Source organism: Tamandua tetradactyla, chromosome 26 (genome assembly GCF_023851605.1).
Source record: "Tamandua tetradactyla isolate mTamTet1 chromosome 26, mTamTet1.pri, whole genome shotgun sequence".
Lineage (NCBI taxonomy): Eukaryota > Metazoa > Chordata > Mammalia > Pilosa > Myrmecophagidae > Tamandua > Tamandua tetradactyla.
Genome location: NC_135352.1, coordinates 37,363,371 through 37,389,666, shown reverse-complemented (window position 1 = coordinate 37,389,666; position 26,296 = coordinate 37,363,371). Strand labels below are relative to the sequence as shown.

The following is a 26,296-nucleotide window of genomic DNA, read 5'->3' as shown; positions in this document are numbered from 1 at the left end:
TTGGATGGGGGGGAAGCACAGTAGAGACAATTGCAATGGCAAGAATTGATTAAGGTTCTTAAGGCAAAAACTGAATAGATAAAGATGAGACATTTCTGAGGTACAATCATATAAAGAGATGAAAGTGCGTACAGCATCAGTAATGACCGCTAGGCTTCTGCTTTGGGCCACAGCTTACATAAAAGGTGACAGAAGGGATGGAAGTCAAGAACAAATGATGTGGAATAGATTCAGCAGTAAATTGGTAGATTCCGTTTTGGATATGTTGAGTTCAAAATTCCTTTGAATATCTGCTATTGGCAACATCTAAGATGGCAGCTAATGATCCCCGTCCCCTAGCATCCATGCCTTTTTGAAATCTCCTCTTGAGTAAGAGCTGCATTTAGTGTCTTGCTTCTAATGAAGCGAACATGGCAGAAGTGATGGAACGTGTGCAATCAGATTAGTTTATACAAGCACATCTGTCTTGCATGTTCTTCTCAATCTCTCTTAGATCCTGTGCTCATTGGAAGCCAACTCCTGTCTCAGGAGGTGGTTTTGTGGAGAGACCCACCAGGTGAAGGTCTGAGTATGCCAATGAGCTCATGAGGGTGAGACCTAGCAGACCTTCCCAAATTGAGCATTCAGACGAGACCACAGTCGTGGCCACCACTTCAGCTGTGATTCTGTGACTTTCTCACCTATCACTCTGTTTTTCTCAAGAATAACTCTGTTATGTTCTTACAATTTTTTTTTAACTTATGTGTGGCTCCACATCAAAAGCTCCATCATCCAGCCTGCCTTTCTCAGTGACACTTGGAAAAGTGTTGCACACTGTAGCCATTCTAACATGCTTATCTACTTGCTTTATTATTCATAAGAATTAAACTTGTGTTACATATAATCCCCCAAATTTAAGTGGGGTTGAGATGGAGGCAGCATGGTTTACTGAATGATGACAGTAACAATGTAGAACTCTATTTGGATCATCTACAATTTACCAAGTAATGCATTAGATAATTTATAAATATCATTTCACTTAATGATATGACAATTCCAACACACCGATATTATTTCTCTTGTTTTATGGATGAGAAAATTAAGTCTCTCCATCAGAAGTTGTTACTTGCCCCAAAACATATGGCCAGTATACAGCAGTTAGGATTCAAATCCATGTTTGAATGGTTCTTGTTATTTCCACTACCTTCTGTTTGGAGTTTTGCATTTTTAAATACCAATGTGTAAAAGCTGAAATACAAAACATTTTCCCAGTTCTGCATTAACAACCTTGTTATCTGTGTTTACCAAATGTAGATCATAATTTAGGAGTGATATTTACACTTGGGAATTCTGGAAGAAATGAGGTATAATTCCTAGGGGAAGAATTGCCTGGAAGACATTCTTTTCAGGATCTTGTATCAACGCAAGCTCTTTGCCTACTCGCTTGTTGATCTAATGAATGTATAATAAGTTCCCAAAAGCATTTCCTCCCCCAAAGCATACTGAAAACACTCTGCAAACTGTTCTGACCCAATACCATACTTTTAACAGTCCTGAGCAATTTTTTTGTGCGTGTGTTTAACTTTTGACCCCACCTATTTTTAATAGCAATGCTCACTTTTCTCAGATTACTAAGTGTTCTCACCTCTAGAATAAACTTGCTCATCTGATATATTTCATTCCAATATGTAGAAAAACTTCTAGCTATGTTCTGTAAAAGTTAACAGGGTAACCCAGAAACCAAATAAATAACTATAACAAATGGTAATAATTGATACCCCAGTAGCTACACTTTTCTTTATTTCTTTGTGAATAAAGGGTACCTTGTCATATCACTCAGTTACAATATACAGGAAGCCAATTATTTCAACTATCTTTAGGGCTAATCTTCACTGATCTTTCTTGATGACTGACATAAAGTTTCCTTATTTATGGTGTTCGTTAACTAGCCAGTGGAGCTGAAAGTAGTACTAATACAAGCAACAATTCATGACCTTCACAGGTATAATGTGGAATCAGTGTTAACAGTCCTTCCTCCAAATGACTGGCTCCCATGTATACTGAATTGCTTTGGCAATTTCAACAGCTGTAGGTTGCCTGCCACATTCATCAACCCCCATAATCCCATCAATCTAATTTTCTCCTGTGTCTCTTGTATAATCTACATCTAAGGGAGCTGCATGACATTTTACATTCACTAATGAATACATAATAAGTTTTCATAGCTATTTCCTTCCCTAGAGCATAATGAACACAGTCTGAAAGTTGTTCTGATCCAAAACAATCATTTCAAGAGTCCTGAACTCTTGTTTTTTGTCTGCTAAACTTTTGTCCCCAATTCTCCAAGATTACTCTGGGTATTCATTCTCCTCCAGAAAAATATAGTTTTGATTTTCAAAAGCAAAATTTTCAAAGTATTGTCCAGAACACCCTTAAAGTTCTCATATTCAAATGATTCCCATCTCAGACTATGTTTTCCCATCTCAGACTATTACGGATTTCAAATCCATAATATTGTAGTCTTGATATATAAATTATAAATCACAACTGGGAGGTTAGTAGGAGTTAACATTGTAACCAGTGGCAATAATTTACTAGGCCACTGGTTTTCTAAAAGTGGTTCCAAGTTGGGCAATGACAGCACGACTTGAGAAAGTGTCAGAAATGTAGATTCTTGGGTCCCATCCCAGACTTGATAAATCAGAACTCTGTGTATGGAGGCTTTAACAAATCCTTCAGGTGATACTAAAGCAGATTAAAGTTAGAGAACTATTCTAACCTACACTATCCTTCTTAACCTACAAAGGTAAAAGAATTCCACTGGCACAAAAATAACCCATCTATTGCAAATTACAGTTGATAATCATTCTTCTCTTATAATTTATTCATTTCTAACAACTTAAGGCAAAATCATCATCTCACTTGTCACATAGGCAGCTATTATGGTGTTTATAATTTCTAAGGAAGCACTCAGTTTTTAAACTTGATCTTAAAGTAATCTTTAACCCAAATGTCCTAAAAGTTCTCAATTATGTAATAAGGCTATGAAAACTCTATTACATTTATGATACAGTTATAGGAAGGGGATAAACATCTCCTTATAGGGTTACAAAGTAGCAAAACAGAAAATCTAGGTTATGGAATGAAGAAAACTTGAGCAACACAGTTTGGATTTAACAATGAGCAACAAGTAGGTTTTCCTCACCTTCCTTGCCTATTTAACCAAACTACACCTTATAAAAAATATACCAACAAGCAAATACTCTTCAATGATTTTAATCGGAGTGGGGAAACTCAAGTCTTTCACTGATAGCCACAGATGAGTAAATTTTGATATTTGCTATTTTTTTTCAAATATGGCCTTTCAGTTAATCTCCAATCTGAGTCAATTTTTTTTCAGAGAAAATGTATCACACAGCTGAAATGCAAAGTTTTTTTTTTCCTTTGTGTGCCATTTTCCACTAAGAATACAGCAGATTTCCTTGGGAAAGCAATTTTATCAAGGGAAATATAAAATGCGTTTCTTACATTTTACCAAATGAGGTATTCCATTTTTGTCTGGCAAATCCTCAGCTGTATTTCACATAAAAGCAAAATGAAAGCAATTGGAAATCCTTGCCAGAGGCTAGTTATGAGCAGAGTTCAAAGATTTCAGAGACCTGCCTGCCTCCCTGCTACACAGGGACTAAAATGGGAGACTAACAACACCTTTGCTTTCCTATTTTGCAATAAAGGAAAAAACATTATTCTTCACTTGATCTTAGCCAAAAGGCCAAGAAGCGATGGAAAACTGTTATTCTTTCCTATCCGTCCCCTTCAGGCACTCTGCTAACTCCCTTCTCTGCTCCTGGATTAAATCACCACCTGAACCGACCTGGTTTAGCTGTTCTCAGGGCTCCTTCAGCCCTTTTCTCTGCGAAGTTTCAGGCATCACTACTCTGCTAAAAAATAAATCACTTCTTTTAAGCCAAAATTGACCCAATTATTGAATTTCTTATGTCTGGGTAGGAGCATCAATAATCTCTTCCAAAACAATGAGCCCTCTTTCAGCTGGCAGTCTTTCACAGCCCTCCTCACTCTATGAACTGCTCCAAGTTTCCAGGAATCTTAGAGTCAATTAAAGAACAGTTTTGGAACCTCACCTTATAACAACAGAGATTAACATTAGTCTAAGAAAGCAAAAGTATATAAAACATAGAGATATGATTGGATTTTTTTTTAATTATAAAAGTAATAAACTTGAATATTGGGGAAGAAGTAAGGGCTGACATACAGAAGACACAAAATACTACTGTTTGTCACTCTAGAAATAGAGTATGCTTCCCAAAACAACAACAAAAACCATAATCAAATGATGACATAATGTGGTGCAAACTAAGCCAGAAACAAAAGAACAAATGTTGTATGACCTCTTAGAAAATACTCATAAGAAAATTCAGGCCTAGATTGTAATCTTGTGTAATGGTCACATTTAGTGCAGGGCTATGAGCATTTTTACTAGATTTTGAGATGCTGTACCATCTATGTATAATCTGGTATCTTTCTGGAATTTTGGCTACTTGTGTGACACAAGACTCAGAGTTTGAGTTCTGTAGTGGTGAAAGTTAGCATTGCTATGCATAACAACTGTTAGAGGAACCAAAAAGAAGAGATCAAGTTTCAGTTAGAGATAAGAATGAAGCTGATGGGGTTGGGGCTAAGGCAAAGCAGAATCCAGGGTAAAGGAAGACAACGTCAGTATTTTAGAACGTCACCTAATGTATGAGACCAAAGGAAGATGGGTTTATGTTGTTCAAAATCTAAATTTTCTGTAGCCTATAATCTAACTCAATCTATCTGGACAGATCATGTAAACAACCCAAACACATGGAGCCCAGAATGAGAATGAGGGCTTGTAATTCTGTATAGCTTAATGAAATACCCAGATATACCCCAGAGCAGGTTGAGCAGATAATTAAAAAGTATTGGAAAAGTTCCTTGAAGAGTGGGAGAAAAAATATAGAACTATTAAACTTTGCCAATAGGCAACCCCCTGATACTGTCTCAGACATTAGGGACTCCCAACCCATAGGCCAAGCTCTTGATATTGAGGCTTGCTCTTGTGAAGCTTATTTACATAGTGGAGAAGCTAAATCTTCCTATAGTTGTGCTTGAGAATTACTTCCAGAAAACCTCTTTTGTTGCTCAGATGTGGCCTCACCCTCTCTAAGCCCACCTCTGCAAATTAAATCATTACCCTAACCCCTATGTGAGACATGATATCCAGGGGCAAAAAATCTGGGCAAAGTGGCACATGCCTCCCAGGGATGAGCCTGGTCCTGGCACTGTGGGATCGACAACCAATAGGGAGAAAAATGTAACAAAATAAGGTTTCAGTGGCTAAAAGAGTTCAAATACAGTCAAGAGGCTATTCTGGAGGCTACTTTTATGCTAGTTGCATTCACATATTGCTAATTACCAGGGTTTGCCAAATGCAAACTCAAACCATTCTTGTCAACCCTATATTCTTTAGGGCTTCATCTGAGATCCTACAAAAGTTTCACACACTACGAACACTTTCCAGAAACCTACAACCTTCCATATGGGTTCCTAGATCAGAGAAGACCTGAAATACAGAGGGGCCAGCCTCTCCAGAACATCAACTAGTTCCACCCTCACCCCCATCCCATATTATCGACACCTTTTTCCAACATGAAAAACTTAGAATGGGCAGAGCCCAAATATCCCTAAATATTGGGAGAAAGATCAAAGGAGAAGGAGGAGTTACAACAGAGAAGATAAAATTTAACAAATGAGAATGACGAATCATTACACTGATATTTCTTTAAGTCTCCAGTGTCTTAAGAGCAGTTAGAAGGAAAAACCCAAAACTGTGGAATGGGAACCCATACCAAACTCTGAGATCTGTTCTATAATTATTTGTTACAATGTACTTTGAAATATATTGGTTTTTTATATGTATGTTATATTTCACAGTGAAAAAATGTTTACAAAGACCAAATGCAAAACCCAGTGATAAAAATATGATTCAGAAAAATTTCAAGTTATTCAATTGTTATGGTCTCTTAAATGTTATTGATTTTCTTTAATGTTTGTTTCAAATAATGATTCTGAGGATATTTTATCATTAAAAGTGCACGGATTTCTAGGTGTTCAGAAAGTCATCATGTAATCCAAATAACTATGTAATTGGTGGTTAATAGTTAAAAGTTATCACAGAGATTGAGAAAGAATGTTTGAGCTTTTACATAATAGAAACATAACATCTAAAAGATATATTTACACAAAATAGAACAATAATGAAAGTAAAGAACATGTACTAAAATCTGGGTTAGAGAAACACATTGGTTTACTTAATCAGTATATTTCACTTACATACATGTAAATCTATTTTAGGTTAAGTGAATTTTAATTTCATTGAGAAGAAATCATCTATGTCAAAGAAGGAATCCTATATGCTAGGGGGCAAAACTGGTTTAAAATGTAATTTTCTCTCTTCTATGGTGAGAAATGGCATTTCCAGTTCTTCCCAAGCCTATCATTCTCCACACCCAACACTACAAATTAACAGGTATAATTACATATGTATATAAATTAAAGGCATTTCAGTTTTCTTTCAGTGCTGTTCTGCAATATTATTCACGCTGATGTCTAAATTACTGCTTTATCATATTTCTAAAAAGCAAATCATAAAATCTTTCAGTGAAGTCTTCCATTTTTTTGCACAATGAAGCTTCAAACTAACCAAAGAGGTTATAATAATTCAAGTTAATACCTGGACTACATTCAAAGATGAAATGGTATGCAATTCGACATACCTTGGGGACAACAAATAGCCTTGCAAACTTATCCTAGGGGAAATAAAAGAGAACTAATTGCCTCCTGATGAAAGGGCATTCTTAACTTGTGCGAGACAATATTCCATTGAGTCATGTCATATATATGGAAAATTTTGGAATTTCATTCTATTCAAAGAAAATCAAAGCAGATTTTCCACTATCATAGATAAAAGATACGCTGTCTAGCTTAAGAGATGCTGAGTTAATCATATATATTTTAAGTACTGCATTTGATAAAGCCCCAAATTACTAAATTCATTCAAGCACAAAAATGAAGGAAATGTTAGTTTGGTCATGATCTATGAATGTGTCAAACAATTGTTTCCAACCATTTTGCCAATTATTTCAAACAGGGAAAATAAAACAGCAATTTTTTTTTTTATAAGGACCATACAAAGATTTTGGAGAAAGAAATTTTTTACAAACTTACTGCAGTTCATGTAAAAATAATACACAAATCTTAATCTTGTCATATCACATATTATTTTTTTTCTCTGCAGGAATGATTAGTACATCAAAATTCTCAGAAACACAGCAAACTTGCGTCATAGATTTTTGTAGTATTGTTCTATCCAAAGAAAGACAAAGCAATTTTTCCACTTGCATAGTTAAAGGGATATGCTGATGACCTTAAAATGTTTTCAAATTGCTGTTTTTGTAGATCAAAAGGTCTAAAATTGGCAATTTCACATGGTTCATTTTAATATATATATATATACCTATAATGTAGTTAAATAATAGTTCATCCAGTAGACATTTAAAAATAAATCTGTTAATAGCCCAAGGTTGAAGCAAAATGTACATATGTCAGTAAATAGAAGGACATGTGCCAAGAATCTGATATAGATCAAAGAGAATACCAGTGGATTTGATTATTTTAAACAGAGCAAAACAGATGATAAGCACATTGTCTGTTTTTAATATGTTAAGTTTTACACCCTGCTTGCTGGGACAGAGCTATGGAGAATCCAGATGCCTGAAAGAGCTGAGCACAATAAGTTTATATTCATGATGATTCTGCATCATTTCAGAATTTGAAAGAGAACAGACTATTAGAGTCGAGGTCCAGTAAAACTGCATTGATGATGAAACTGTAAATACAACACAAACTTCCCTTCCAGTTTCTAGAAACAATGAATAAAAATGATTTTAACAGTCATGTAAAAATGATATCTACACTTGACAAAAAGATGATTTTATCAACCATTATATTATGAAAGAACCATGCCATATTTTTATTAGCTTCTTTTGCCTCTTTGTGGTATAGAGATCAATGCCAGAAATAAATGTTTGACACCTCTATGATGATTAAATTTTATCTAGTGTCGCAACAAATCACTATATAAAAATAAACAATCCCTTTTCCAGGTTATACTTTCTGGCCCCATCCTCTAAATGGCATATGAACAAGAATTCATTCTCAGTGTCATCAAATAACACAGCAAAAGTTTATCACAGTACACAAATTATTGTTTGGTCCACCAAAACTTTAGGGAGAAAGAGAGGATCAAATGCTTTGTGAAGACACTCTTCACTCACCACTGACAGGGCTTTAATGTCTCATTAACAAACTAACAATATAGGCAATCATTAGACTAAAGTTAAATATGAAAACTGAAATAAGGCATAAAATAAAGTATAAGGAATTGTTCATTGAAATTCTATTCTTTGAATTCATTATCATGAAAATTTAATAACTAGATGTAGCCTTGGAAAGGCCTCATCTTATTACATTGTTCTCCATAATTTCAAACTGTTATTTATTCTTCAATTTCATTTTTCCTTCAGTCAACAAGTACTACAAAACACAGCAAGCCAAAGGTCAAGAAGTTTATAAACTAGTTCATTACATTTACCTTATCGGCATCCTATGAAATGTTGTAATATATAACTTTCCAAGTTTCAGTAACCGTTTGCTGAACTTGACAGTTCACCGGATTTCACATAATTTCTAGAATAAGGTGAAAAGTATGTGGGCTCTTCAATAATACAAAGGAAACCTATTCATTCTCAAAAAAGCTGCTATCAAACTACTGAATATATTTCATGTCAAAAATAAGAGAATTATTTTAAATTCAAAACTAATGGCATAAAATAGTTATGACAGAATTCTTTCAAGTAGATCTGTATTCAGCTACTCTGTAAAATTTGTCTCTATTTAGAAAGAAAACTATTTAAACCTTTCTTCCTTTTGTGTGGTTGAGCTTATCTGTTTCTTCTTCATCATCATCCTTTTATTTTCCCTTCTTTTCATCCTCCTCCTCCTTCCCCGCCTCCACCCCTTCCTTCTCTTTCTCAGATATGAATGCAACTGCATTCAGAGGACTTGTAGGTTGGCTTCATAAACAAAAGATAAATTCCTTGCCTTTAAGGGATTTCCACTTTGAAAAGAGAAATGAGGGGATCCATACGTAAAAGATAAACTATATGAGAAGAGATACATTAAATGCTAAATAAACACTTAGACAATAACTGTTATGACAACTTTAAAAAGGGGTTAGCCCTTTGGCAGTCTTTACTTTTAGTCTTTATTTCTGACTCTGACGCAGGAAAGCTGCTCAGCTATTTTTTTTTTAATCACAACATATTATGATGAAAGAGAAGGAGACATGAGACTCTGCATTTACTGCAATCCTACTATCACAGTAAAACTCACGGTTGAGTTCAACAGTGGGATTAAATCACATAGTTTACATTATGTAGAATGTGAGATAAGGTGAAAGTTAAGAGCGAAGCTTTCAGCAAAAATCATTTAAATTGGTATATCACAAATTAATTGGCCACTCATTACAAAAGCTGGACTACAAACATTGCTGTTTATTTTCTGTTTGAGGTTCTCATTGAGAATCTGAGGATGTGGTTTCTGAATCTTAGATCTTTTGTCTTAATTGTGATATTATTGCAGGTGATTCAGCAAAGAGATCTGAAATTTTAAAATATTACATTAACATTTAATGTAATAATGTTTAAATTATCAATATTAAAATATATACAACAATATAGGAAAAATGTAGAGGTGTTTCATAAATTAAAATGAAAACAAAAATAAAAATGGATGTCGAGTTTTTGGGGAAGGGAATTTGTCTAGGTACTATTACTTTATCTGAATTATTTGCTAAAAGTTTTTTCATATCCAATAACAGTAAAAAATACTATTACAAAGTTGTTCTTTCATATACAATTTTTATCTACTTCATCATTCAAAGAATCCTTCTGATGAGAGAAATAAATTACATGCAACAAAACAAAACAGTAGAAGATATTTGCCCAAACATGGAAATTTTATTATTAATCAGTGCATAATGATAATTTACACAAAAAATGCTAATTTCCTTCCTCTTATTTGAGAACCAAGAAAAAGCAGCATACTCCATAAAAGGAGGCAATATGAACAAGAGCTTTTATGTACATAGCATCATTCTCAAGGATAGATTACTTCAGATTACATTCTTTCAGGGGAGTAAATGTATTGACGCCTTACTAGTTTTCATGATAGTAATTTATGTCCAAAAAGTTAGACAATTTGAATAATGCATCAAAATGCCTTTCATTTGGAAACTATTCTAGTTATGCCCAACAATTAATGACCTAACAGGTTGATATTTCTTAATACTTTAGGAATGCATGATTTAAATGCCAACAATCAACTTTTCTTTTTTCTCTGACCTCAGATTTACTCATTTTGTAAATTAATTCCCGAGTAAAGTCTCCAATAAGCTACTAATTTTCACCTGTGACCAAAGCTAAATTTCCCACCCATAATTTGAGAAAAATAAATCAGTCTTCCTATGTTTTTATTTCGTTTAATTTTCACAGAACAAAGAAGGAACTTTTAAATTAAAAATATCAAAGACAATGGACAAAATGTAAATAGATGCTACATGGGAAAGCATGGATTATCTTTATCAAGTCAGCTAATCCACAGCTTTGCCATCTGTTAGTATGTGTGCTAGTTTGAAGCTGTTATGTACCCCATAAAGGGCCGTATTCTCTTCATCCATCCGTGTGGGGTGGGACATTTTGATTAGGTTGTTTCCATGGAGACATGACCCAGCCCATTCAAGATAGGTCTTAAATTCCTTGCTGGAGTTCTTTTTGAGAGGAGAAAAGACAGATGAATCTCAGAGAGACAGATACAGAGAGCAGAGAGATGAAATCAAGAGAAGCTGAGAGAGAAATGTCCAGAGACATTTCAAGACAGCCAGTGAAACTAGAACCAGAAGATAAGGGTTGTCAGAAATTGTCATGTGCCTTCCCACGTGTCAGAGGAAACTTGGATGCCAGTAGCCTTTCCTCAGAGAAGATACCCTCTTATTGATGCCTTACTTTGGACAGTTTCATGGTCTTAGAATTGTAACTTGCAACTTGATAAATATCCATTGTTAAAAGCCAACCCATTTCTGGCATATTGCATTCCAGCAGCTTTAGCAAACCGAACAGTATGGATGCTATCCAAAAGGATAGGAGTTTTGAATATATCTCAGGCAGTGTGCCTACAATATATGGAAAAAAACTGTCAAATGTTTTGAATGAGGACAGAAATGTATGCGTGTTGAAAAACGGAAGACAAAATTGACAAACTTGAAGCTATCTCCTGTTTCCCATGAATCCCTAATGAATCATTGTCTTCTGATTAATTTTAAAAATCAATTTTAAGAGCCATTTTGAAGGCTACTTTCCAAGTATCCTCTGTATTAGTATCTCATCTAAGGCACTGTACTTCTCATTTACTCTCCTTTAAGATTCAGTTCATTTCAGGGAGTTAATGAAAAAAAAAAAAAACATATCAAGCACTTGTGTTTAAAAGGTGGGTATACTGATTTTAAAGATAGTTTTAAATCTACATGTTTCCTTTATATTAACAAGATGTAAGAACTAAGTTATTTAGTATTGCACATTTCTCAGATTCCACAGATACTAAAAAAATAAAAATAAATAACTAGGAAATGGTCCAATGAAAACTCAACTGCAGATAGCAGTAGTAATCAGAGCAACACAGAAGTTCTGGGGAATATTTATCAAACCCTATTAAAAATGTGCTATTTTTTTTCCCACTGACAGGTATCTGAACATTTGTTAACAATAGGAATTAACTTCCTACACTTCAGGAGGAAGCTGCCGGCTGAGCATGTTAAATGCTAGTAAAACCAATTTGTTGTCAAATCATAGGTAGATTTATCCTATACACCTTATAAAATCTGAATCTCTATATATCTTCTAGCCTTGTCCGAATGCAAATAATGGCGCCTGAAGGGATGATTCGTAATGATATTTGTCAAGATGAAGTGTTTTCCAACAAGGGTCATCAGTTTCCAGTTCTCAAGAGAGGAGGCTGGTTGACTCAGCTCCTCCTTGTGCAGCCACGATGTACAAGTTGTAGCCTGCTTGTATACACGGGGATTGGCTGTCCTTGTAGAGTCGTCCACAACTGACCACACAAACCAGAGGTGGAGGGTGAGAATACGGCCACAGATTATACAACAGGTCTGAGAAGCGCAGTGGAAATATGTGGTCGAAGCAGAGAAGGGGTGTGGCAGGCAGATAATTATTGACATCTAGTGTTCTATACTGTATCTTAAAGTTCAGACTTCAGTCCACTTGGAATTCAATTGAGCTTGAATACCTACTGCTGTCTGACTTCAGTCAAGTTGCCTAAAATATTTGTTTTGTTTTGTTTTCTATTTTCTGCAATATTAGTGCCATATGTGATGAATGCGAAGATTTAAAGAGCTAATTTATATAAAGTGCTTCAAATTGTACCTGGCACTGAAATTATTGTGCAATTTAGATCAATCCATATCATCTAGTATCTATCATAAAGGCAAAGTGCCCCCTTTTCATTTATTATAATGATGTCTGTCTGTCCGAGGGAGGTTTAGGTTCTAAAGTCAACATTTAAGACAAAACAAGGCTATGCAAAATTTTTTTTGAAAAAAATTTTTTGCCAGCCAATAAATTTGGCATACATCATTTTGTGCAGGCACACCTTCATGGGCTAGTGAAGGAGTGCATGTATTTGTATAGATATGCATGTTGTATACAGTAAAGTATATAATTATGAACACACACACACCAACTATAATTTTACAGCATTTTCAATATGAACTAGGCAGGCATTAATATTTAAAGGGGAAAAGAAGAAACAGTAAACTGTCCACTGTCCTTTTATCTGGACATTTTTGCAGATTTTAATGAGATAATGATATGCTGCCACAAAGCCTACACTAGTTGTGATGGACGACGGATGAGTGATGACCATTAAACAGTGGCCACATGGTTGGCATTGAGATGATAAAGTGACAGCCTGTTCACACTAGGTTTGATCTTTCATTTCCTCTACTGACCCATTCTTTGAGGGTCACTAAAGATACTTCATTCTATTGTGGAAATGGTGGGCCAGGCTTCAGGGATAGAGAGCAAGTCAGTGGGTGGCTTGGGTTCAGTTTGAGAAGCTGATGGCAAGGACTCATCTGCCACTGGCTGATTTTACTAGAAAACACATGCTGAGTAACACTGTGGCTGTTATCTTTGAGCTGCTCATATATGTCTGGGAACATTACATACAATTTTGAGGCTTTCTGTTCATTTTTCTAAAATTAAACCTGTCAGGTATTTGTTTGGAACAGTTTATGAAGATCCCAATTTGTTGGCTTCTGTTCATTGCTATCTTCTTTTCATCTCTAAACAGTGATCACTTTTTCTAATCATCAACAATCAGTCCTCCTTTTGGAGCCCCTTTGTAATTAAGTGATACTGTCTGTCATTGGGGTTATTTACAAACTAACGGCCAATCACCTGTCTGGCAGCCTTAATATGTATTCACTAACTATCAGAAGCCCTTCATAGATTTTCCCATAGGTTTGACAAAATATTCCAGATATAGTTCCATTTGTAAGCTCATAAATGAATGCCTTTTAAATCTTTATAAAATCTTCTCATGCATTTTCCTCAACCCCTCTGTAGTAACTGGAGTCCTTGTTTCTGTGACTTGATAATCATATACCTATTTTTTTACGATGGTTATGGTAGATTTGTTACTACTTGTACTTAAGGGCCAAGTTCCACACAGTCTTTTCTTTTCCACTCTGGTACAAAACATAGTTGCTTTGACTGAATACAAGACAAAATAATTGGCTTTCATTAGAGAGGGCATGTTTACAAAAAAATCTCACTCAGCACAAATAAAGATACTCACCTTTTAAGATGGTGGCAAAAATGGACAGAGCAACAAATTAATGCCAACCATGTCAGCTGCACATTGAGTTATGGGCTCACTGAGCAGAAGAGCTGGTAAAGTCACCCACACTTAATGTCCTCTTTCCAGGGTTGGGCACACAGTTAATTTGTGTAAGTTAAGTGCACTTATGCTTCATGGCTGCTCTCAATTACCCTTTAAAGAGGGGGGAGTGGAGGTGAATCTCACTGTAAAGTGAAATGTATTTCTATGGAAGGTCTTCTTTAAAATCCTTAAACATCAACTATATTAATTTTTAAAATATATTTCATAAAACCTTTGGCTTCCATCTTACATTCTATAGCAGAATTTGCAACGTGACATTGGTAAACAGTGAATTTAAGTCCTGAACTGTAATAGGGAAGGAGACAGAACAAATAAGCTTAATTTGTTAAAAGAAACAGTACAGGGTCTCAAATGAAAGAACATCTTGCAATATCTAAACTATTGTTTACGAAAATTCTATGTGAGTTAAGGAAAAACAGAATAAGAGCTAATGCAAAGTACTGCTTTCCTTTAAAGCAGAATGATCATTCAATCTATCCACTTAAACTCTTGAGTAATCTTCCATCATTTCATCTATCTGTCAAGAAGCTCCTCCAACTCATATCCCGTCAGATTTCACATTGTCCCTCTTCTCCCATTTACAGTGCATTCGTATTCAAATCTAACTTTCTAATAATAAACTTATATGGGAAAAGTGACACAGGTACAGTTGAGAGGAATAGATCAGCAATGAAGGGAATAAAATCTTTTCTTTCTCAATTAGGAGAAAAACAATTAATTGTAAATATGTTACCTACACACCTTGTTCTACATATAGGCCATTGTACAATTTTTCTGATTTGGAACTCTTTTCCCCTATTATTCATGATTTCATGTTCATCTTAATGATAAAAAAAAAAACCTCTTGTGCCTGCATCTGTCCCATCACAGCACCCCACCCCATGAAAGAAACATTTTCAGCATTACCTGAGAAAAAAACATGACTGCTAATTACATCATTTTTCTTGGTTCTTGCATCTACCAAGGCTTGCGCAGACACATTCAACCTGTTACCATAATCCTTGATTTAACTCAAGGCTTTCTTTAAGGAAATGAGTATCATTTCTCTATTTAAAATTATCAGTTTAACTATTCCTAAAAAAGGTGCCTGACTAAGAAGCAGTCTCAGATGCTCTATTTTAAAAAGAAATTAAAATAAGATCTTTTATTCCTAAAGTATAAAATGGCCAATCAGTACACCCATGTAAGGATGGAAATTATCATGAAAATTTGCCATTGAAAATCACTGATGAACACTTCAGCTATTTGTTCATATAATAAAGGTAATTGAGTTTTTTTAAAAAATAAAATCAATCAGATGATAACTATGTAGGTTGTTGTATTTCAATCACAAAGTACCATTAGCCATTAACAAGGATACTAGCAACTAAAATCTGGAGATCAGTTTATCTATTATCATCTTCTATTGCTTAGATAAAACCACATTTAATGTCATTGGTCTCTGATACATACGTATTGTGTGTATGTTTGGACATACATAGATGTACATATGATAGTAAGAATAAGAAAACTGCAAAGGTGAATGGATCAAAATAATGAAAACTTATACTATGCCTCCAAACCACTTATTTTATCATGTAAAACATAGTCTATCTCGATGTACCTTCGCACATCCTAAGTTAAATTTGCTAGACGAATCTTTTCAGTCCTACTGTTAAAAACTACATCTATGTAATATTACCTGTGTTATGCTTTCACCCCTGAAAAAACAGGAGCATTTTCTAAAACATTACATAAGCCTGAGAGCAGACGAGAGAAAACGCTGCAGACGCTGTGGGGAAAGCTACAGTTCCTTCCACAGGGACCATCTGACACATAAAAAGATTCTAGAGGTGTTTATTTAAATTGTTTGAAATTGTCGATATCTGGCCATCTCTGACCTGCAAAAATGACAACTTCACTTTAACTCATCCAGCCAGATCCAGCTACACAAGCTTAAAAAATAATGTATCCGAAAATTTTCTTGACATTTATTACTCACAAGTTGATTACAACAAATGATATGGAAAAGAAAACCTTAACGTCACTATGCACCCTGAAAATGTAACAACATTTACTCCACCTATATTGAAACTAAACTGCATCTACCCTGAGAAAGAAAGATTTTTTTTTAAAAAAGGCTCACCCACCAAAATATAATAAATATATTCCTGGTCTTTGTTCTATCATATGTCCATTCAAAGGTATAGATAATGGTTTACATCATCAGATTTTTAACTACAACGAGCTCCAAATGTTGAGTTTGAGGTTTTCTCATAGTCCACACCAGGAATTCCTTGACCCAGCTCGACAAGCGTGGAAACATGAATAAATGAAGGTTAATAAAGGCTGGTCTCAGAAACAGTTCATCATAATACCGCAATGCTCTTACTGCTAATACTCCATTGTGCATTTGGATACTTATATTGGAAAGATTTGCAAATAACAACATTCTTGTCAGACATTACTGCATGGGGAGAATGGTCTAAAGAGAGAGAAAAAAATGACTTCCAGGAGACAAACAGTCATAAGCCTTATTGGCAAGTGTCTAAAGCAAACAACCAAACTGCAAAATAATCACCGAGTTACAAATAAACCCTTTTTAGCACAATACCTTTTTGTGTCTGTCCCTCTTCCATATTCTCTTCCATGGCTACCTTTCTTCAGTAGAATCTGGTACACGGAATTAATCAAAAGCCTCAATTAGATGGTGGAAAAACTGGTGATTTTTTTTTTCCCTGGGAAGCTCCAACAGCAGTGGCTTAGGCAAGTCCTCAGAGCTTAGCTAAGGCTCCTTCGCTCCTCTTGTTTGCTTGCAGACAGGCTGTCAAGTGTAATTTCATTCAAATTACTCTTCCGTGAAGATTATCAGTTTTTCTTCTCAAAGCTGCCCATTGTGTACCACTGTGAGCAGGTATTCAAACAAATGGCCTGAGAATTTTGGGGGGAAATTTGGTCTGAATCTCAGTAGCTGAGAACCTGTGTTTCACAATCTTTGCTTTGCATTTAAAATGGGGAAAGCAATTGAGATTTGTGTTGAAATCTGGGCTTTAAATTGGAAACAGGCTGCGCTGTGAGCAGATGGAGGGGTGCCCTCCTAATGTGAGGCAGACCACCAACCCATAATTCCCCCCTTTTCTACCAGAGTGGGAAAGCCCAGATTCCCGTCAGTTCCTTATGCTGCAGTGGCTGCTTCTCACCCAGTCAGATACGTCGCAAAACATGCTTTTTCCTTTTCTCTCCCCACAAAGTGTCTACTTAATTTGATTTGAAAGTGCCACGGAAGATTGCAATACCATCTCAGGGTTTATCTGTAAAACCTTTCTTATTACTAAGTAATGCATTTGTAACATGCCTTTCAGATTTAAAAAGAAATAGAAGTATGGCTTTTTAAAGAATGAGTAAAAACCTTTAAGCTGCAGAAATGCGTGTTTTAAGTAATTATTTTACTTCACTGCCAAAGTACTCTTAAATGAAAGGGAGAATACGAGTGGAAAAATAGAATCTATTGATGTCTTTGTAATTTATTACTATGCTATTAGCCCACTAAATCTGCTGATTTTAAACGGGAATCTCTTGAACAGGAATCTTTTAAGGATCATTATTGGGGAATGAATAGAGTCAAAGAGGAAGGGACAAATTCTAGATAAGAAACAAGAGGACACGCAATTTATAATGGGAATCTGCAGTCTGATTTGGAATGCAAATCACAAAGCTGCAGTCTGGCAATAAATTAGCATTTGTACTTCAGCCTACTGAGTAACAGGACACCATCAAAGAGTATCAATACTTCACAAAAGGTATGGCTGGAAAATAATGCAGTATCTCTTTCAAGGGGGCATAAACCTTTACTGGAGTAGAAATGAAGAATCCCTGACTGTGTCTCCATCTCTAAATAAGCAGGCACACACATACACACACGCACTGCTACAAATCTTGCTTTAATGAAAAATAATTCACAACCTAATTACCCATAGCATACGTTTCTTACACTTATTTTACATACGGGTCTTCAAAGCTGGCCAATACCCTATTGTACTCCACCCATATATCATTACGAAAGCAACTATTTAGAACACACCTGTGTATGTCTCATAAAAGAAAGCTCAGGTCTCTTACTTCTATAATAATTGGCTATTTCTTTTCACTATTCAGAAGAATTTAACCCCAAATGTAAATATAAGTTAAGTAACTCAAAAATCTACGTCTTCTGAATCTATTTTAGCCTGTAGTCGAGGGTTTGTGAGAGGCTCCTTGCTCAGGGCACTGACGGAAAGGTAGAAAAAAAAAAACATAGTGAAAATCAAAGAGCCAAATTGTAGTCTAGGAATAAACTTCAACTCATCCCCAGACTGATAGAACCTGGCAAAGAGTCAAAACAGAAAGGAGCATTGCTACTCATTCCTATTATTTATTTTATACATCAGAAGCCATCAATACAGCAAATCATTGATAGTAGCAGTAAAAATAATACCGTCTTAAATGTTTAGAGTACTGTACAATCTACAAAATATGTTCACTTGCATTAACCCATTTGTGAAGTAAATTTAGAAGGTGCCATTTTTTCCCCTGGTTTATGCTTCAGAAAACTCAAGACTCAGAGAGTCACAAGGCTGGGAACACATCAGCTGATTGGTTGCCTAACGCTCTGAAGCTGGAAACAAATTTTCCTGCCTATTTTATTGCATTATAAGAGTCTTCATTATCCTCAAAAAATCAACCTCAGGTCTTAGCTTTCTTCTTCACCGTACATATAAATGGAAAGAGAGAGATATAAAAGGGAAAGAGAAAAGCGATGAAGACATATCTTTGTGCAAGACAAATGGGAAAAATTCTGGAAAATTTTGCAGCAACAAATTCCTATAGACATCAACTTTTTTATTAAAAAAGACTTTTTCATGCAACAATTAATATTGAAAGAAGATAATAGCAACTGAAAACTGATTTTTTTAAACATACAAAAAACCACCTCAAATCCAGGCTAAGTGGACTCTCGCCAAATGGACCAGCAGAAACACCTAAAATCAGCTGTGGGTAAATTAGATTCATTTTATAAGGCAGATTTTGCCTATTTGAGGGCAGCTGATTTTTTACTGCTGGCCTTTTTAGCATACTTTTTTTTAAAAAACCTTGATCCCATTTGAAGAAAAATACTTTGAACACAAAAGTATCTGAAAACTAGCAAGAAAAGAAAAAACAGAAAACATTACTGTAGATTAACTTTATGAATTCTAAAGTATAGTATACATATCAACCTTAATAACTGACAATAAAAAATTAACAACTGAGCTTAATAAAGCTCTTTCATCTATATCTCACTTAAGATCTACATAAGCTGGAATGACTAGGCACTCCACTGTATCCTGGGGCATTATGGATAGTTCTTATTTTAATTATCAGAAAATATCACAGACGGTTTGATTCCCAGCCCATGCACTCCTCCCACCACCCCAAAAAAATTTAAAAATCGTGCTGCAATAATGGGATATCAAATGGAAAAAGAATGAAATGTGACCCCTACCACCACACAGCATACAAAGAAAAAAAGAAAATATAACAGACCAATCTTATAAAATTGACCAAAAAGTTAGGTCGGTTACCACTAACTGTGCACCTACTATGTACTACGTATGAAACAAGTAATTTATGTAACTTATTTTTAGTATCCACAACATATCAGCAAACGTGACGGCAAACATATTGGCAAGTTAGGTTTCTTCCATGGGAGAAAATTGAGACTCTCAAAATTTAAGTAACTTTCTCAAGATTACACAGCTGGTGAATGAAGGAACTTGAATTTGAATGCTGGTCTAAATAACTCTAAACTCACACCAGGCTAAAGGATAAGTTATTCAGTACTTAATTAACACAGTCATTACACACTTCCTGGTAGAATTTCTTCATTTTTGAGTAAAGTCTTAATGTTATATTATTGACAATGGATGTAATTATACCCTAGCTGAAGAATGTATCTTTTTTTCACTTTTGCTCCATTCTCTTGAGCCGAAGTTTCATAAGTTAGAAATCTCAGCTAAGCCTAACCTTACACGTAACATTGGATATTGCAAATAACAAGCTTATACAAAGAAAGAGAAGAAGAGAGAGACAGAGGCAGAGACAGAGGCAGAGAACGAGCTAAATGCAATTTATGCAAAGCTAGCGGCTTGTCATAAGTTCTGAATTTTGAAATAGTAATTTAAAATCTTTGCTTTGAATCTTACTGCAGATGCCGACTGTAGGAGGTAGGTATCCTATGAAAAGCTGATTACACAGCGTGGCACACAGAACACTGATGAAGAAAAGTAAGATTTGATTCTCCTCAGCTTTACAATAAGAATTTTGGTCAGTTTGCTTGTATTTTAGATCACAAATCCTTTATGAATGAAAAATGTATAAAAGCCACTTTTTTCATTTCTAGATACCACCTTTAGGTAACCTAAAAATTCCTTTTATTTAACAAACAAACAAAACAAAACACAAAACCTACTCGCAGACAACCAGCTTTCTCACCCTTCAAAATGCCCTCTACCAATCCATCTGCACTTGTAACTAACAGCAAAGCATGGAGCAAAATGGGCTCCTCCTGCTGCTGACAGGCCCTTCCTTTCTTACATAATGAGAGGGATGTGTGTTTTTATGAACTGTTTCCTTTGTTGTAAAGTTAGGTATGAACAAGGGTCTTTGATTGTGATTTGCTCTCCATTAATTAGGAAAAGGACAGTTATGCTCAAGCTCTGCAGACACCAAAAACAGCCAGAAAATGTTTACTACATTTTCCCAAGAATGTTCTATTGGCAATGACATAAGATCTGTTTGGGTGATCTACTCTGGTTCCAAGGAAAATGACACAGTCAAGGCTTCAAACCATGCCAGTAATTTACTTCCCCAAAGTTTTTGGTTAGCGCACATACTGTCAGGCTCAAATGAAGCTGTGGAACACATCTGGCTCTCTCTGGTGTGCAGTCCCACAAAACCCATCAGTTTGCAACTGTTTTTATGGTTTCAGCAATATGCTCATGTCACCTATAAGCCCCTGAAGTTGTGCTAAAGTGCAAAGCTGTGTTAAGCACTGGATATGGTAAATAATCAGGCAAAAGTGGTTTATTTCCTCATTCCAACGCAGTGCCTGAGTTTCAATATGAGCTGTCCACAACCCACATTTGCCACCTATTATCAATTTTTTTCCATTTTTATTATCTCTATATGTATGATATTCATTTCTCCAACTGTGATTGACAGCAGAAACCATTAATTGTACTTGTTTCTCCCTCACTGTTCACATAGTCTGACTGAGGAAAAGTCCTATGCTTAAGTACCCAACTTTCCAGGGACTGAGCTTAGCTCTTCTTATTCAATAATATTTGACAGATATTTGCATGACATCCACTATGTGTTAGGCACATATTTTATTTTACTGGCTCTTTACAATCCTTACTGTATCCCATTTTACAGGTGGCAAGCAAATGACTTGCACAGGTTCAATAGCTATTAAAAGGGAAAATTTGAATATGAAAGTGTTTCTCACAGTTTTACTGTTCCTAATAACTCCACTATATTCCAATGACAACACGAAGTAAACAAGTTTGATTGATCAATTCCCACAAATAAGTGATGAAAAAATTGTATTTAAAAGTTGCCTTTGTCTAATGGTCTTAACATTTGTAGCTAAATGAATGGGATATCAGTAAAAATGCCTAACTACTTTTTTTATTAATTAAAAAAATTAACAACAAACAAACAAAACAATAAGATATTCCATTCTACATACATAACCAGTAATTCTTAATATCATCACATAGTTGCATATTCATCATTTCTTAGAACATTTGCATCGATTTAGAAAAAGAAATAAAAAGACAACAGAAAAAGAAATAAAACAATAATAGAGAAAAAAAAAGTTATAGATACCATACCCTTAGCCCTCGCTTTCATTTACCACTAGCATTTCAAACTAAATTTATTTTAACATTTGTTCCCCCTATTTATTTCTTTTTACTCCATATGTTCTACTCTTCTGCTGATATGGTAGATAAAAGCAGCATCAGACAACAAGGTTTTCACATTCACAGAGTCACATTGTGAAAGCTAAATCATTGTTTAATCATCATCAAGAAACATGGTTACTGGAACACAGCTCTACATTTTTAGGCAGTTCCCCTCAGCCTATCCACTACATCTTGAACAACAAGGTGATATCTACTTAATGCGTAAGAATAACCTCCAGGATAACCTCTTGACTCTGTTTGGAATCTCTCAGCCATTGACACTTAGTCTCATTTCATTCTTCCCCCTTTTGGTCGAGAAGGTTCTCTCAATCTCTTGATGTTAATTCTCAGGTCATTCTAGGGTTTTCCCAGTCCCTTGATGCTGAGTCTCAGCTCATTCCAGGATCTCTGACCCACGTTGCCAGGAAGGTCCACATCCCTGGGAGTCATGTCCCACGCAGAGAGGGGGAGGGTGGTGAGACTGCTCATCATGTTGGCTGGAGAGAGAGGCCACATCTGAGCAACAAAAGAGGCTCTCTTGAGGGTGACTCTTAGGCCTAAATTTTAAGTAAACTTGACCTACCCTTTGAGGGGTTAAGTTTCATATGAACAGATCCCAAGACTGGGGGCTCAGCCTGTAGCTTTGGTTGTCCACATTGTTTGTGAGAATATCAAGAATTCGACTTGGGGAAGTTGAATTTCTCCCCACTCTCACCATTCCCCAAAAGGGGCTTGCAAATACTTTTCCAATCACTGATCAAATCACTCTGGGATTCATCAGGGCATCACTTTGGACAAACCAACAAAATCGCATGTCCTACCTGAGATTCCAAGTACTTATGGCATTCAATCAAACTATCTACGTAAGTTGTATTAGGAAATGCACTCGTCAAAATATAAATTTTGTAACAAATAAACATTTTTTACTTTAGTCTCACACATAAGGTGACTTTTTTTTTCTTTCTTTTTTTTGCATGGGCAGGCACCAGGAATCGAACCCGGGTCTCCGGCATGGCAGGCTAGAACTCTGCCACTGAGCCACCGTGGCCCGCCCCATAAGGTGACATTTTAAAATATTAATTACCATCTATTCTCAGTACCCTGCAATAATGACATTCCTTTGTTCTTCCTCACGCAAAAACATTTTTAAAATTTGTACATTGTACATTTCACTATTATTGTACACTCTAAGAATTCCTAGATTATATCATCTCAATCTTTAACATCTATCTTTCTTTCTGATTTCATTTATGTCCCCAGCCCTCCTCCCTCTATAATTCTCACATGCAGCTTCATTCAGTGTTTTAATATAATTATATTACAGTTAGGTGGTATTGTGCTGTCCATTTCTGAGTTTTTGTATCCAGTCCTGTTACACAGTCTGTATCCCTTCAGCTCCAATTACCCACTATCTTACCCTATTTCTATCTCCTGATGGTCTATGTTATCAACGACATATTCCAAGTTTATTCACTAATGTCAGTTCATATCAGTGAGACCATACAGTATTTGTCCTTTAGTTTTTGGTTAGTCTCACTCAGCATAATGTTCTCAAGGTCCATCCATGTTGTTACATACTTCATAACTTTATTCTGTCTTAAAGTCCATCATATGTATATACCAGTTTGTTCAGCCACTTGTCTGTTGATGGACATTTTGGCTGTTCCATCTCTTTGCAATTGTAAATAATGCTGCTATAAACACTGGTGTGCAAATGTCCGTTTGTGTCTTTGCCCTTATGTCCTCTGAGTAGATAGCTAGCAATGGTATTGCTGGGTCATATGGCAATTCTATATTCAGCTTTTTGAGGAACCGCCAAACTGCCTTCCACAGTGGCTGCACCATTTGACATTCCCACCAACAGTGAATAAGTGTGCCTCTTCCTACACATCCTCTCCAGCACTTGTCATTTTCTGTTTTGTTGATAATGGCCATTCTGGTGGGTGTGAGATGATATCTCATTGTGGTTTTGAATTGCATTTCTCTAATGGCCAGGGACGTTGAGGATCTCTTCATGTGCCTTTTGACCATTTGTATTTCCTCTTCTGAGAAGTGTCTGTTTAAGTCTTTTTCCCATTTTGTGACTGGATTGACTGTCTGTTTGTTGTTGAGTTGAACAATCTCTTTATAAATTCTGGATACTAGACCTTTATCTGATGTGTCGTTTCCAACTATCGTCTCCCATTGTGTAGGCTGTCGTTTTACTTTCTTGATGAACTTCTTTGATGCACAAAAGTGTTTAATTTTGAGGAGTTCCCATTTATTTACTTCTATCTTCAGTACTCTTGCTTTAGGTGTAAGGTCTATAAAACTGCCTCCAATTATAAGATTTATAAGACATTTCCCTACATTTTCCTCTAAATGTTTTATGGTCTTAGACCTGATGTTTAGGTCTTTGATCCATTTTGAGTTAACTTTTGTATAGGGTGTGAGATACGGGTCCTCTTTCATTCTTTTGCATATGGATATCTAGTTCTCTAGGCACCATTTATTGAAGAGACTGTTCTGTCCCAGTTGAGCTGGCTTGACTGCCTTATCAAAGATCAAATTACCATAGATGAGAGGGTCTATATCTGAACACTCTATTTTATTCCATTGGTCAATATATCTATCTTTATGCCAGTACCATGCTGTTTTGACCACTGTGGCTTCATAATATGCCTTAAAGTCAGGCAGCATGAGACCTCCAGCTTCGTTTTTTTTCCTCAAGATACTTCTAGCAATTCGGGGCACCCTGCCCTTCCAGATAAATTTGCTTATTGGTTTTTCTATTTCTGAAAAGTAAGTTGTTGGGATTTTGATTGGTATTGCATTAAATCTGTAAATCAATTTAGGTAGAATTGACATCTTAACTATGTTTAGTCTTCCAATCCATGAACATGGTATGCCCTTCCATCTGTTTAGGTCTTCTGTGATTTCTTTTAACAGTTTCTTGTAGTTTTCTTTGTATAGGTCTTTTGTCTCTTTAGTTAAATTTATTCCTAAGTATTTTATTCTTTTAGTTGCAATTGTAAATGGAATTTGTTTCTTGATTTCCCCCTCAGATTGTTCATTACTAGTGTATAGAAACACTACAGATTTTTGAATCTTGATCTTGCAACCTGCCACTTTGCTGTACTCGTTTATTAGCTCTAGTAGTTTTGCTGTGGATTTTTCAGGGTTTTCAACATATAGTATCATATCATCTGCAAACAGTGATACTTTCACTTCTTCCTTTCCAATTTTGATGCCTTGTATTTCTTTTTCTTGTCTACTTGCTTTGGCTAGAATTTCCAACACAATGTTGAATAACAATGGTGATAATGGACATCCTTGTCTTGTTCCTGATCTTAGGGGAAAGTTTTCAGTTTTTCCCCACTGAGGATGATATTAGCTGTGGGTTTTTCATATATTCCCTCTATCATTTTAAGGAAGTTCCCTTGTATTCTTATCCTTTGAAGTGTTTTCAAAAGGAAAGGATGTTGAATCTTGTCAAATGCCTTCTCTGCATCAATTGAGATGATCACGTGATTTTTCTGCTTTGATTTGTTGATATGGTGTATTACATTAATTGATTTTCTTGTGTTGAACCATCCTTGCATACCTGGGATGAATCCTACTTGGTCATGATGTATAATTCTTTTAATGCGTTGCTGGATTTGATTTGCTAGAATTTTATTCAGGATTTTTGCATCTATATTCATTAGAGAGATTGGTCTGTAGTTTTATTTTTTTGTAATATCTTTGCCTGGTTTTGGTATGAGGGTGATGTTGGCTTCATAGAATGAATTAGGTAGCTTTTCCTCCACTTCAATTTTTTTGAAGAGTTTGAGCAGGGTTGGTGCTAATTCTTTCTGGAATGTTTGGTAGAATTCACATGTGAAGCCGTCTGGTCCTGGACTTTTCTTTTTGGGAACCTTTTGAATGACTGATTCAATTTCTTTACTTGTGATTGGTTTGTTGAGGTCATCTATTTCTTCTTGAGTCAAAGTTGGTTGTTCATGCCTTTCTAGGAACTTGTGCATTTCATCTACATTGTTGTATTTATTAGCATAAAGTTGTTCATAGTATCCTGTTATTACCTCCTTTATTTCTGTGAGGTCAGTGGTTATGTCTCCTCTTCCATTTCTGATCTTATTTATTTGCATCCTCTCTCTTCTTCTTTTTGTCAATCTTGCTAAGGGCCCATCAATCTTGTTGATTTTCTCACAGAACCAACTTCTGGTCTTACTGAT

At 35.6% G+C, this 26,296-nt stretch overlaps 1 protein-coding gene and 1 pseudogene across 2 annotated transcripts in view; both read right to left on the bottom strand.

The window, feature by feature from the left end:
- The window catches only part of GPM6A (glycoprotein M6A), a 348,469-nt gene that overhangs the window by 154,504 nt on the left and 167,669 nt on the right, over positions 1–26,296 (bottom strand). Inside the window, exon 1 of one of the 2 annotated variants that reach the window (XM_077144348.1) lies at positions 16,712–17,430. The exons of the other annotated variant lie outside the window; for it this stretch is intronic. Coding sequence (XP_077000463.1) covers positions 16,712–16,748 — 37 coding nt within the window. The 5' untranslated portion in view covers positions 16,749–17,430. Of the gene's footprint in view, positions 1–16,711; positions 17,431–26,296 lie in introns of those variants that run through there. 2 annotated transcript variants of the gene reach the window in all.
- Positions 3,543–3,763, bottom strand: LOC143670056 (U2 spliceosomal RNA; annotated as a pseudogene).